General features: G+C 44.5%; 1 protein-coding gene across 4 annotated transcripts in view; it reads left to right on the top strand.

Moving 5' to 3' along the window:
• Positions 1-12,665, top strand: part of ZC3H7B (zinc finger CCCH-type containing 7B) — a 46,464-nt gene that overhangs the window by 7,917 nt on the left and 25,882 nt on the right. For 2 of the 4 annotated variants that reach the window (XM_050323881.1, XM_050323878.1), the window contains exons 3-9: positions 315-348; positions 708-905; positions 1,769-1,927; positions 4,579-4,659; positions 5,812-5,871; positions 7,255-7,297; positions 11,316-11,575. In XM_050323881.1, coding sequence (XP_050179838.1) covers positions 315-348; positions 708-905; positions 1,769-1,927; positions 4,579-4,659; positions 5,812-5,871; positions 7,255-7,297; positions 11,316-11,575 — 835 coding nt within the window. The remainder of the gene's footprint in view (positions 1-314; positions 349-707; positions 906-1,768; positions 1,928-4,578; positions 4,660-5,811; positions 5,872-7,254; positions 7,298-11,315; positions 11,576-12,665) is intronic. The other 2 variants (XM_050323882.1, XM_050323880.1) reach the window with 1 other exon arrangement.

Genomic DNA, 12,665 nt, shown 5'->3' with positions numbered 1-12,665 from the left:
GCCTATTGATTACTCCTTGAAGAGGAAGAATAAATATATGGGGCTCGAGCCTGAATGACTTGGATGGTCCAGTTTGAAGAACAGAACCTTTCTCCTAAGTCTCAGTGCTGTTGTGGTATAGGTGTTATCCACAGAAGCACTGCCAGTTTTGTGGCACAGCCTTGGCCAACAGAGCTGGAGTTAAATAGCCTCCTGAACCTGCGTTGTTGCTCACTGAAATCATCAACACAGGACCAGAAAGATGAATTCTTCATAAGACAAAAGCCCTTGTTTTCATGGATGCCTGTTTCAAGACTATTCTCTCTTTTTTTCAGGTCCACGTTACCCCTAAGTCAAGAAGATTATGAGGTAATGGAGAATTTGTTTGCTGAGGTTGGGAGCTTGAGATTTGTTCTGTTGCACAACCATTAGTTTACGTACCAAAAGTGAAGAATGTGGGATTGTCTGTCATAATTTGTCTGTGACTTAAAGTTTTAAGCTTCTTACAATGACAACTTTCAGGGAAAGGAGAAGACACTTCATTGTTCAAGAAGAATGGGGATTTGATTCTTTACCAAAAAAATTGATGTCTTACATGAGGGTGGGAAGGCAAGAACATCTTAGTGGGCAAGAAGTTTGCTAAAACATACGGAAAGGAATGGGAAATCGGGAAGTCTCTCCTGTCTCTGAACATCCACTTTTCTACTTGTTCTCTCCCTGCTGCCCAGGCCTTTTTGCAGAAGCTGGTGAGAAACTTGTTTGCAGAGGGCAATGATTTGTTTCGAGAGAAGGATTTCAAGCTTTCGCTGGTACAGTATGTAGAAGGGCTGAACGTGGCAGATTATGCAGCCTCTGACGAGGTGACCATCCCAAAGGAACTCCTCTGCAAGCTGCATGTCAACCGAGCTGCCTGCTACTTTGCCATGGTGAGTGCCTTCCCAAGTCATCCTCAGGAGTCAGGGAGGACATCACAGTTGCAGCAGTGCTGTGCAGTTGGAAAAGATGTCAGGAGAGGTTTCAGTCATTTTTGTTCTCTCCCTGGTCGAACACTGGAGGAGATGATGACACACACAAAACTCTCATATCTCCCCACTATTGCACTGTGTCTTGCGAGACCAGAGGAGGGATGTGACGGAGATGGGGCCAGGCATAAGGTACTGACAGTGCAGTTCTGGTCCACACTGGTGAGGAGTTAGTACAATCCAATGTCTTCCAGTACTGAGCAAGCATTTCTCTGGAATCCTGTTTGAGTAGTGCTCTGGAGGATCCTGCCTCCTCAAATAGGCACTGGAAGACAGTAAGAAGGCTTTGGGTCTTGAAAGAACTTTCAGCACACACTTGGAGAAGATTCTGAAATACTCAGGCTCTAAAAGGCTTCCATTTTACTAAGACATGTAACAGCTTTCCTTTATGGCACAACCTCAGAGCAGGTCCATCCTGTTCAGAATGAGGTTAAGTCCCTGAAAATTAGCAAGTGGTCACGTAATTAAGGATTGTCAAGTGTAACATGCCCAAGGTAGGGGGAGAGAGAAGATAAGGTTGCTCAAGCAGCCTTAGTTCTGTCATTCACTGACTTTGAAGTGTTTTGAGTTTTGCAAGATTTAACAAAATGTTCTGTTGATGTAGGTGTGTTTGTACACTGGTCTGTGCATGAGGTAATAAATATATGTACTTCCAACTGCCATTTCTATTCCTGTTTTCTGCTGAGAGATAGAACGTTTGCTTTCACACACAAGGAGGAGTTAGTCTGCTGTGCCACAGCTGACTCCAGGTGGTCTCTTCCATGCAGGGGTTGTATGAGAAGGCACTGGAAGACAGTGAGAAGGCTTTAAGTCTCGACAAGGAGAACATCCGAGCGCTATTCCGGAAAGCCCGCTCCTTAAATGAGCTTGGAAGACACAAAGAAGCATATGAGTGCAATAGCCGATGCTTGCTGTCCCTCCCACATGTAAGTTTTTGACACGCAACTCATCTGGAATATTGTGGCTCACAACCTTCCTCTCGGCAACATGCTTAGTGTGAGGCCAGAGGACAGTGGAAGAGGAAAATTGGTCCCTGAGAGTATGCTTATGCCCAGAAATTCTGTCTCTCTGACTCAAAGATATTTGTCCTCCTGTGTTTCTTCAGTCTGAGTCACTTTACAAATAGTGCCAGCCAGACACACGGGTTAGTGACAGCAGGTTCAGTGGCCTATTTGCGAAGAACAAATCCCTGTCCTGACAGAATGTGAACTGAGGCCATGAGAATGTTTTAATTGGTTACTTTTATATCTCTAATGGGAATGGCTAGGAATATGGGACAAATGGGAATTGGAGCTTTGGAAGGAAAACATGTGGTTTTCCTGTTTTGGATAAAAAAGTCTCATGTTTTACTTACTGATTGTTAAGGCAAGCTGATAAAGGTCTTTATTTCTGGAGGAACATGCAATACTGTCCTTGACATCACATGTCATAGTTATTTTTATGTTCACAGGTATGTAAATTTTTGAATGAAGAGGGGACTATCTGCATATAGTGGGACCTAAACATTTTCCTGATAGTACTTTTTTTGAGCATCATCTTAGGCCAAATATTGAACAGGAACCCAGACTGTGATGACATGGGTTCTAGTAAGCACTGGTTAACTTTGCTAAATTTGGTTCTGTAATGCTATTACAAGAAAAATGCATCTACCTCCACACGAGAAGTTAACTTTCCTGTATTATTGTATTATAGAAGCAATCTTTGAAAGCCTTGTTAGCAGGCTTTTTCCTTTTGTATAGCTTGTAAATTCTAGTTTCTTTGAGTTGGCAGAACAAGGTGACCAAAACATACTTTCTTTGACTCGGCAGAGCAGGATGACCAAAACATATTAAAGGTATCATGTTTGGGGATGAAGAACTGTTTTTTAAACGAGCCCTTTTATTGACAAAAGCATCTAATGTATGTGTTTATATATAAACACATAAAAGCCATATCTGCCCATATTTCACATTGCAGTTGAGCACTTAATTTAATTTAATTTTTAACCATATAGTTATGATTACATAGCTCCCATATTATCATTACAATCATTGTGGTCTACAGACAGTTTATCAAACTTCTCTGTGGCAGGAAACTTAAGCCTAAAAAACTCCATATTGAGTGATCTGCATTCTCTATTCTAAACAATTCAATCTTGTAAATTAGCATACCCCATTGTCTTATTACCTGATTAACAGAAATCGTAAACTTTCTCTGCATCAAAGGCAAGTCATCATCTCACTCTTGTTTCCATTCCCCTCTGGAGCACACGGGTACTTCCATCTTGCATTGCTGTGAACTTTGTTGTCGGAACAGAGCCTGTCTTAAAACTTCATTGATGAAGGACCTGCCACTCATTTGGCTCACTGTCTTGCAGAGTTAACTTATTTCTGGGTGCAGATACTCAGTGCTGCTAGTTTGCAGAAGTTCTCAGCATGGTGAAATTAATACTCCCCTGTGGTATGCTTTTTTTGGTATGGTATGGGATGTTTTAGAAGAGGAAATGGACAAGTTAGATTTTGTCTTCACTGAGTTCAGAGAAGACGATGACAACTCATGTTGAGGGTGTGGGGGAGTGCGTACAGTCAAAAAATGGCACTCCAAATTGAAGGGAGAAGTTAGCAAGAGTGTGGGCTGGAAGAACTAGAGGCTTGTCATGTATTGAAAGGGAAAGGACTGAACCTGCACAGAGAAGGAGATTGGAAAGATCAGCATGGCAATTAGAGAGATGATTGGAGATGAGGGAGGAAATGTTGGGATATAGAGGGATATCACAATAGGTTCGGCAGGTACTTTTTTCTTCTTTGCAGAAACTATTAAAATACTCTGATATTTTTGTAAACAGGGAGAGAGAGGAAAGCAGAAGAAAACAGTTGCTGGTATAAATAAGTTAAGAAGGTTGTGGGCAGAAAGCCCATGGTGGTGTGTGAGTGGGCACGGGCACTGGGCAGGGAGGGTGGTAAATGGCACACAACAAGGAAAGCTAAAGGATCTGCTTGACTAAGCTGAGGCAGTTTCACTGGAGCTGAAGACAGTGAAAATGCCTTCTAGCTAGTAAGTTGGAAACTGAGACTTGGTTTCAGCTTTAAAAACAAAGAAACAAGTAAAACAGGCTAGTGAATACAATCTGTATATCAAAACTGATTATTAACTCTACAGCTGGCAGAGAGGGAAGACATGCAGGCTCCTTCCCAGGCATGGAGACCTTGAAGAAGCTGTATCAGCCCCCAGCAGCCAGCCTTGGCAGCTCCTCCAGCCATCTTGCCAGCAGGACTCATAAACCCTGCTTTTGCAGAGTGGGTGCTTTTTTGGAAGCAGATATTTGATTCTGATCTTCTGCAGCATTGAATACTCACTCTGCACCTCTGCAGAGTGTAGGGCAGAGCTCTTGGTGCAACTGCAGCATCTTGGCAGGACTCGATGAGAATGCTGAGGTCTACCTGGACTCTCCTAGAGCTGCTCTGGGAATTGCCCACCTGCTGCCATCTAAAAAAATTGAGGCGTCTTGGTGCAGCCCAGTGTGCATTGCTGCATTCCTCTTTACTTCATTCTGTGTGCCACAAAACTGAAAGTGTCCTGTCAATGGTTTTGTCCCCAGGATGAAAGTGTCACACAACTGGGACAGGAACTTGCCCAGAAGCTGGGACTGAGGGTTCGAAAAGCATACAAAAGACCTCAGGTATGATTTCTTTCTTCATATCCTTTGGCTCGTGCAGATTTACTTTTGCAGAAGTGGGAGGTGCTGCCCTGCAGTTACAGACAAATGTGCACCACCCTGCCAACCCTCTAGCAGGCTGCTGGCCTGTGTACCCTTCTTTGTGGTGGGGGAAAGGCCTGCGCTTTGGGAGAGCAGCAGGTACACATCTGGTCAGATCCCAGGAAAGAAGGTAAAAAGCGAGTCCTGGGTCCGCTAGTTAACACCACTGGCTGGATCTGTAACTTGGCTCTGCAAGGAACTGCTGCTGCAGTTGGAGTACTCTAGGTGTTTAAATGTGTACCCTGCGATGGAGCTAGAGGGCGTCAGGCCACTGCTAGCACTCTCCCGTAAAGCTGCCTTGGTCATGGATTTTGTTGTCAGAAGTAGGGAATATTAGCTGTAGTGGAGGCTGACGTTTGCATTCACATCCTCGGCCCCATGAGCAACGGTGTCTTAAACAACCAGAGTGTTCCATCTCCAGAGGGGCACCTTTGTAGTATGAGGTGGAACAATTGGTGGGCATCAAGTTTGCAGAGAGCTTTTGGGGTAAATCTGGCTATAACGTGTTAATCCTTTCCCTGACAAACTTCACGTGTGATTTGCCTACCCTGAAAGAAACTCCTTGATGTTGTAGCAGCTCTCAACACTCCCAAATGATTCTGTCTCAAAGAAAGGGAAGCTTTCAGCAGAAATACTTTTTGTAGCTGTTTGCTGTGTTGGCCTTGCTGCCTTTTTTGCTGCAGTCATGTTACTCAGTTGAGATGGGCTTCAACCACCTGTATGTGAGAAATATAAAAATTAAAAACTCTGAAATGCTTTTTATTATTTGAAATTTAGTGATTGGCATTTTGATAACATTTCAATCTCTTGTGTTGTCTTCCAGCTTTCATTTTACCACTGTAATGCCTTCCCAAGGTAGTAATTTCTTAATGAAAAGAAACAACCTTCTGTTCCTCAGGGAATTTTTTTTTGCTTCCTGATTGTGTTGGATGTTCTGAGGTGTACAGAACAAATTTATGTCCCTTTTTAGTGTTAAGAAACATATACCCCTTTGTCACAGCCTTTTGGGGTGGCTTTTATTTTATGAGCATTCATGGGCTGAATTCTGCTCTAAGACCCCTCTCTTCCTTGCAGCAGGAATTGGAAACGTTCTCACTACTCAGTAATGGCACATCAATCAATTCGTCAAACCAGGTAGAGTTTGCATCCTGTGGTTGTCACTCTTTATGGATTGTGCTACTAGAATGCTTTGCAGTTTTGTTTATGTGCAAATTTATAACTGTCTTTTAGGATTGAACTGTGTTAATTAGTTTTCCACTTTTAAGGAATATTGTCAAGGAAATTACTTCTTTGAAAATATTTCTAGTGACAGCATTTTTGTTGTCAGTAATTAGATCACTGAAAATGGTCATTTTTCTTAGTTATTGTGAATATTTGCTTTCTCTTGCATTTTAAATAAATTTTTGATATTAAGTTTTTATGTAGTTCACAGCAATGCTAAGTAAAAGTCAGAAAGTGCAACTGCTGAAGAAACATAAAAAATTAAGTCCTGTGATATACTGAGAGAGGTACATACACAGTTTATGTACTCTTTCTGTTGTCCTGGGTGATCCAACTGGCCAGGGCACTGTGCAAATGCTAAGGTAAAAGACAAGAAACTGCAGATTTCCTTGTTCTGTCACTGGGTAAAAAAATCCAGACTAAAACCCCTGCTGTTTTTACAGGCTGTTCGGTACTTCACACTGCTCCTTAAAGCAAACAAACAATAAAACTGTAAATATTGTAATTTCATACAATAAGGTGGGATACTAAAGAATTGGTTTACCTCTCCCGATTCAGTGTCTTGCCTTCTTTCTATGAAGGCCACTCAGCTTTCTTTAATGGTTGTGCCTAGTTTTAAATTTGAAAATTTTTCTTTTTGCAAGAATTGAAAGTAGTGCAAAAACTATTGTAGTAGATGCAGTATCTCAAAACAAATGCTTTTCTTGTGCCTTTTTAAGTTTAAGCTACAAGCACACGTACGTACCTCTGTTTATGTTTCTGTAAAATATGGACTCAATTTATTTCTTGCCTGGAGCTCCAAGTCAGCAGTTGTCTTGGCGGAAACATTTTCCTGTTTTGAGTTTGCTGTAAAAGTTTGTGGTTTTCAGATTGCAAAATATGTGAACTAAGAAAAGGAACGTTGTGTAAGATCAGGCTAATCGGATCTCCCATGCTGTGGGCTGACTGATTGATGCATCCTGGGACTTGGGACACAGTGTTCTCATCCATACATGAAAAACCCTATTCTGTGTATGGATTTACTCAAATGCTTGGATATTGTGCAGGGATGGCATTCCTTTGCAGCAAAACGGTTTGGACATGGATGAAGGTAAAAACAAATAGGTTCCTTGGATTAATGGCCTCTTAAAGTCCGTTGCTTTTACTGTTCTAACAAGGAAAGAGACCGTAAAGGAAAAGAAGGGGTCATATGCATTCAGTAGTAGTAAAGAGTCCCATCTGTGAAGTGTGGATATCTGTCTAAAGATTAATTTCTCACAATATTTTTCTCTCCCTGTTCCTGTATCCTCTTTGCAGACTACTTCCAATGGATTGGGTTCAATAGATGACATCGAAACAGGTAAAAATATCCCTCTTCTCAGATTTTTGTGGCTTCAGTAAGGTATGTGACCAGGCTAGCAGGCCTGAGAGGTTCATCCCTGCATTTGTGTCTCTTCTGCACACTCCTGAGTTTGGTAACAAGGAAGAGGGAAAGGTGGTAGAAAGCAGGAATATTTTTTCTGCAGAAAAGGCCAGGCCCAGTGAGGGACACATCTGGGAATTAAAAGAGCCTGCTGAGGTACGTAGCTCTCTCCAGTTGTGCTTTCTTGAAGCTGTGCTTGGCAAAGCTTCTGAAACTCTGCTCCCAGACAAAACAGTCCAGATAAAGTGAAGTTAAGGTTGTAGGCACTGCTTGTGCTCTGAGTGTGTATTGTACTCCAAGATGCTGAGGTGGAGGAATTGAAAACAAAAGGGGCTGGGAGGGACCAGGGAGAGCCGAGTTCAGGGTTAGGCACCCAGGAGGAGCAGAAGGAGGGCTAACAATGTTGCTTTTCTCATGCTGGGAAACAAGTGACCTTAACTCTGCCCCTGTAGAAAGGCTTGCTACGTGTGTTGGCCTTTGTTGTGTGCTGGAGCACTGAGCTTGTGCCTCTGAGCACATCCCTCTTTCTTCTTTGGAAGGTACTTCTGTGTGTGAGGGTAAGTGTGATGACTTACCACTGCAATGGCTGTTTTTATAGAAAGAAACTAATTTCATCATTAGGGGGCTTTGGGAAACATGTTAGTTTTCTGTTGAATGCCAGTTCAGCAGCTGAATCCTACATGTGAGCATGAGACCCAGTTCTGTGAATTAAGGAGAGTTTTTCACATTATCTTGCAGTGCTAAAATGAACTGGACTCCTACTACAGAGTAAAGAGTGACTGCATCCAGTAAGCTCTTTATCTAATTAGGATTTGTGTAAGAGCAGCATGCCACCTTTGCTGCAGTTCAGGCAGACAAAGTCTTTACTGCTAGGAAACCTTTTTAAAAGCACTGGAATTATGTTTTATCCCATTGCCCTGAGAGTGGTGTGCCACCAGAAGGGCTGTGGGTGCTGGGAACCTTGAGAGTTTCAGATTCAAAGCTTTTTTAGCATGTTTGGGGTTTTTTTGTTGAAATTTTGGTTTGGTTTTGAGATGCAAACTCTTCAAGTTCTTTCCTCCATATTTCGTTTGAAGTCATGTGATTAACTCAGCCCTCTCCTGCAGAGATCATGGCTCAGATCTGGCTCAGTATGGTCTTGGCTAGCTAATGCACTAGGGAAGTGGAGCTAGAAACTGGCCTTTTAAAAGTTCTGTACTTGCCCCTCTGGGTCAGACAGTGCATGGCCAGAGAAGCTGCCAGGTGGGAGGGCTTGGTATGAGAGACTTGATTGGTGGGAGCATATAGAAAAGTCCCTCCCTGAGCTTATAATAATACATGGGGCTTGGTGTCATGGCAGTGGCAGAAATCGGGGGGGGGGTGTCTGTGAGCTACTCATCAAAGAAAGCTGTTTTATTTTTTTAAGATGGACCAAACATTAGGTTAATGCAGGAGGTGCATGAGCTTTCTGTAAGGAGAGTACATAAAATGTTGGTATCGTGGCTGGAGAGTAAGGTCAGCAGATGGGGTGTCCTGAGGAAAGCAGGAATGGGAAAGGAGGAGGGATAGGAAAAAAGATTGGACAGAGGAGGGTGGGAGGAAGTGGCTGAAGGAATGACAGGATTTGGGTGATCAGAGAGAGGGGAGCAGACATCTCCCCTCTGCTCCTTGCAATTAGTGGAACCTGTCGATCCCTTCTCTTCTCCTTGCCCTTCACATGCACTGTGCTCTGGGGGGTCCCATGTTATTCTCTGCCTTTGGTTGTGCATTCAGCTCTTCTGGATTTGGGGCCTCTTAGGATGTGTGAGGGCTTTTTGCTGCTTCCTGGTCTGAATGGAAACTGGAGGGCCTCATTCATTCCTCAGAGAAGGTCTGAACTGCTGGATCCTTTGGGGCCCTGTCATTGTGAACCCTTTTGCTCCCTGCTGCATGTGTCCACATCCCTTCCAGTGTGTTCTGAACTTCTTTTTGGCCTCTGTAGGGATCTTGACAGTACTCCAGAGTTAAACATCTGAAAAATGGGAAGGCACAAGCCATCCCTTTGTACTGCAGGGAATCTGGCTGAGCTGCCAGCCATGAGGCTGTCACCAAGGGAAGCTGGATGGCTGGCTGCTGGGCGCAGATGGGGGTTCTGCACCAAAGGGACATGAGCCGAGAGAAGTCATCCCAAAGGGGCATGGGCTTGGAGCCGAGCCTGGTCCGAGGGGCAGTTGTAAAACTAAGGACACATACAGCCTGCCTTTGAGCTGCTGCCTGTGGGAAATGTATTCAGCTGCAGCACTGAAAACTTATGTTGGATCCCATAAGGTACAACATGTGCTTTCCTTCAATGACATGCTTGAGGATGTGGAGAGGGACCTGAATCTGTTCCTTGCCACTTCCCACTGCTTTCCCTGCCTTTTGTCACAGCTTGGCCTCCAGTGGCTTGTACAGTGACCTTTGCTGTGGTCCATCCACGTGGACCACTTGCAACAAATGCTGGAGGAAAGGTTGCAATGGGTGGTGCTGTGCTCCTGGTGGGGCTAGAGGTAAGGGGGCCTGCCTGTGCATGTTGTCTCTGCTGTTGTTTTGTTCAGGACTTGGGGGTTTGCTGCAATTGCTTCTTTGCTGAGCTCTCTAAGAAAGGCACCACCACATTCCTCGGTCACTGAACACGTGCTGTAGATAGGGCTTGCTTGCCCAGTCCCAGTTATAAAGGGGTGGCCAAGTTCTTGTGGGGGCTGAGTGAGCAGAGCCAGTACAGACAGGATGCATTCCTCCCTGGATCAAGTTTTGTGTCTCCAAAGCTTGTCTAGTTTCTTTCCTGAACTTATCGGTCTTTCTAATAAAACCTATTGTCTCTCCTTCCAAACTTTGCCTTGCTTATAGCCTTAGACCATTGCAGCTACAGTGCAGCCTCTGGGATGTGGGTGGAGAAGGTAGCGTCTTTGTCTTATTTCTCTTCTTTTATTCCAGGACATCTACACAGGGGCAGAATTAAGGTAGTTTGGGTGCTTGGTTTGAGAACTGCAAATGTAATACTGCATTTTCCAAATTTCTAACATTTGAACTTCTTTTTTTTAACCTTTAATTTTTTTGAGAATAAAATGCTCTTCTTTGAAGAATATGTGCTTGTAACTTAACTTCACTTAACAGGGGTTTGTATTGCATGATGGGAACGTCTTACCATTTCAGTAGTGTACTGGAGAGGGAAAGAAGCCTTAGGGAATATCACTGCCTCTGTCCTGCCCCAACCCTGACTCACACAAGTTCCCAAGGGGATGTTTGCTGCTCAGGTGTTGAGGGGGAGTATGGGCAGCCACCTCCCAGCTGCAGTCATCAGGACGGACTCAGGAGCAGGGAATTTACCTGGGTAAAGACAGCCAAGTGAGCCTGATGGGGATTTTTGGGGACACACTGATAGCACAACATGATCTGAGCACTCAGTCTCCAACTCTCTTCCCATCAGGGCCTTATGTTTTTTATCTTCTACTGTTTAGGTTGCCTGGGTTTTTAGAGAGGGTGTGTGCGAGTAAGCAGGCTTTCAGCTGGGATATCAAAGCTCCAAGGAGTAGAGAAGGCGGTGATTTCTGCCAAACGCATTAGTGAGGAACATTAAAGAAAACACCAGGTGGTGGCTTATAGAGAAATCCGATTATGTGCCCCTGGCCTTTAGTCCTGGCCATAGTGAACTCAGTAACTGCTCAGCCACGGGTTTTGTGTTGTTCCTGGTTACTGTACTGCTTGCCAAATCCCAACAGTCAGACTGGGCACTGGCCCTTAGAATGTATTTCAGCCATTGGTGAGCCACTGGAGACTGGGAACAAAGATGAAAGGGCAAGTACTCTTCAGAGTAGAACCTCTCCTCTCGGAAAGTCGGCATACTTAGTTTTTGTGATTTGTGGAGTTGTACAATAGTGTTTTTGCCAGGCTGTGCTCTGCTTGCCTCCTGCAAGAAGCTCTCCTGGTGACTGGCTCTGTTTCTCTCTCGTCACAGACTGCGCTATGGACCTGCAGTGCCTCCCGGCTCCTGTGGCCGCCTCCATCCCTGTGAATGATGGGTTGGCCCCTTTGCCCTCTGACTCAGATGCAAAGGGCTTGCCTACCTCACTCCCTGCTGCCAGCTTGCTCCCATCTCCAGACTGTGTACCCTTGCCAGTGCCTGAGAGCGTGGAGGACTTCACAGATGGGGACATCATTGGGGAAGAACTGGACTCCCTCCTGGACTCCCTTGCTGAAGGGTCACCATACCCTCTAGTAAGAGTGGGCACTGCATGGGTCCCCTGCTTCTTGTTCCAAATAGATCCTTGGAGCGTGAGGATATGCATGCTGCCTTTCTCTTTTTGTAATTCTTTCCTCTCAACTCTTCCTCTGGCAAAACCCATTCATTACTTCCTTTATTTCTGCAAGTGGCTTGTGATTATCTAAAGAGCCCTCCTCCAAGCCTATTTTGCCCTGTACAACTTCATGGAGCTGCCTCTCAAAAGGTATCCTAGGTAGCCTTCCCCGGACGTCTCCTTCTACCTGGCCTCTGGTGTAGAGGAGTTGAAGCAGGCCTAAGGGTAGAAATGAGTGGGGTGAAGCAGGAATGATAGATGTATTTTATACAGTAGCCGTGCTCTAATCTTCCTGTGTTCTGTGCAGGCTGCATTCAGCCTATGCTCTTTGATCAGGTCTGGAAGCTGCAGACACAATCTGTATTCCTACGTACATTGGATTTTATTTGCCAGTGTTGCTGATGTTATGTGAGCCAACTTAGGTCTGGAGGCAATATAATCGTATTCACGTTGGATGCCTCTGAGCCAAAAAGCCCTGATGGGAGGTGCCACGAGTCATGGTCATTACCCTGACCTCAGTGCTGTGTGTACTCAGCTGCACTGTTTCTCAACCTGAGCTGGTTTGAGTGCCCAGCTCGGGGCTCTGCCTTGCGGACTGATGAGCTCAGGTAGCCCAACACCTCCTCAGGGATTTTGGTCCAGACTGTTTGCAGGATAGACAGATTGGAAGGTCTGTGGTGGACTGAGCTGCCAGGTATCCTTTTGCTTCAGATAGTGTAGCATGCACCTCAGTGGGAGCCTGTTGCTCTTTGTTGTCGTGGTTTAGCCCCAGTCAGCAACTAAGTACCATGCAGCTGCTCACTCACTTTCCCCCTGCCCCTTCCCCAGGGAGGAGGATAATGACAAAACCCCAAAAATCCAAACTCTTAGTTTAAGACAAGAACTGTTTAGCAATTGAAACAAAATAAAATACAATAATAAAAATAATAACAATAATAATAATAATAATAGAAAAGGAGAGAGGGAGGAATAAAATCCGAGAGAAAGAAGTGATGCAAAATCCAATTGCT

This window comes from Myiozetetes cayanensis, unplaced genomic scaffold (assembly GCF_022539395.1).
Source record: "Myiozetetes cayanensis isolate MyiCay16 unplaced genomic scaffold, myiCay2020 scf3, whole genome shotgun sequence".
Classification (NCBI taxonomy): domain Eukaryota; kingdom Metazoa; phylum Chordata; class Aves; order Passeriformes; family Tyrannidae; genus Myiozetetes; species Myiozetetes cayanensis.
The sequence above is the reverse complement of the archived record's forward strand: the minus strand, read 5'-3'. Positions and strand labels throughout refer to the sequence as shown.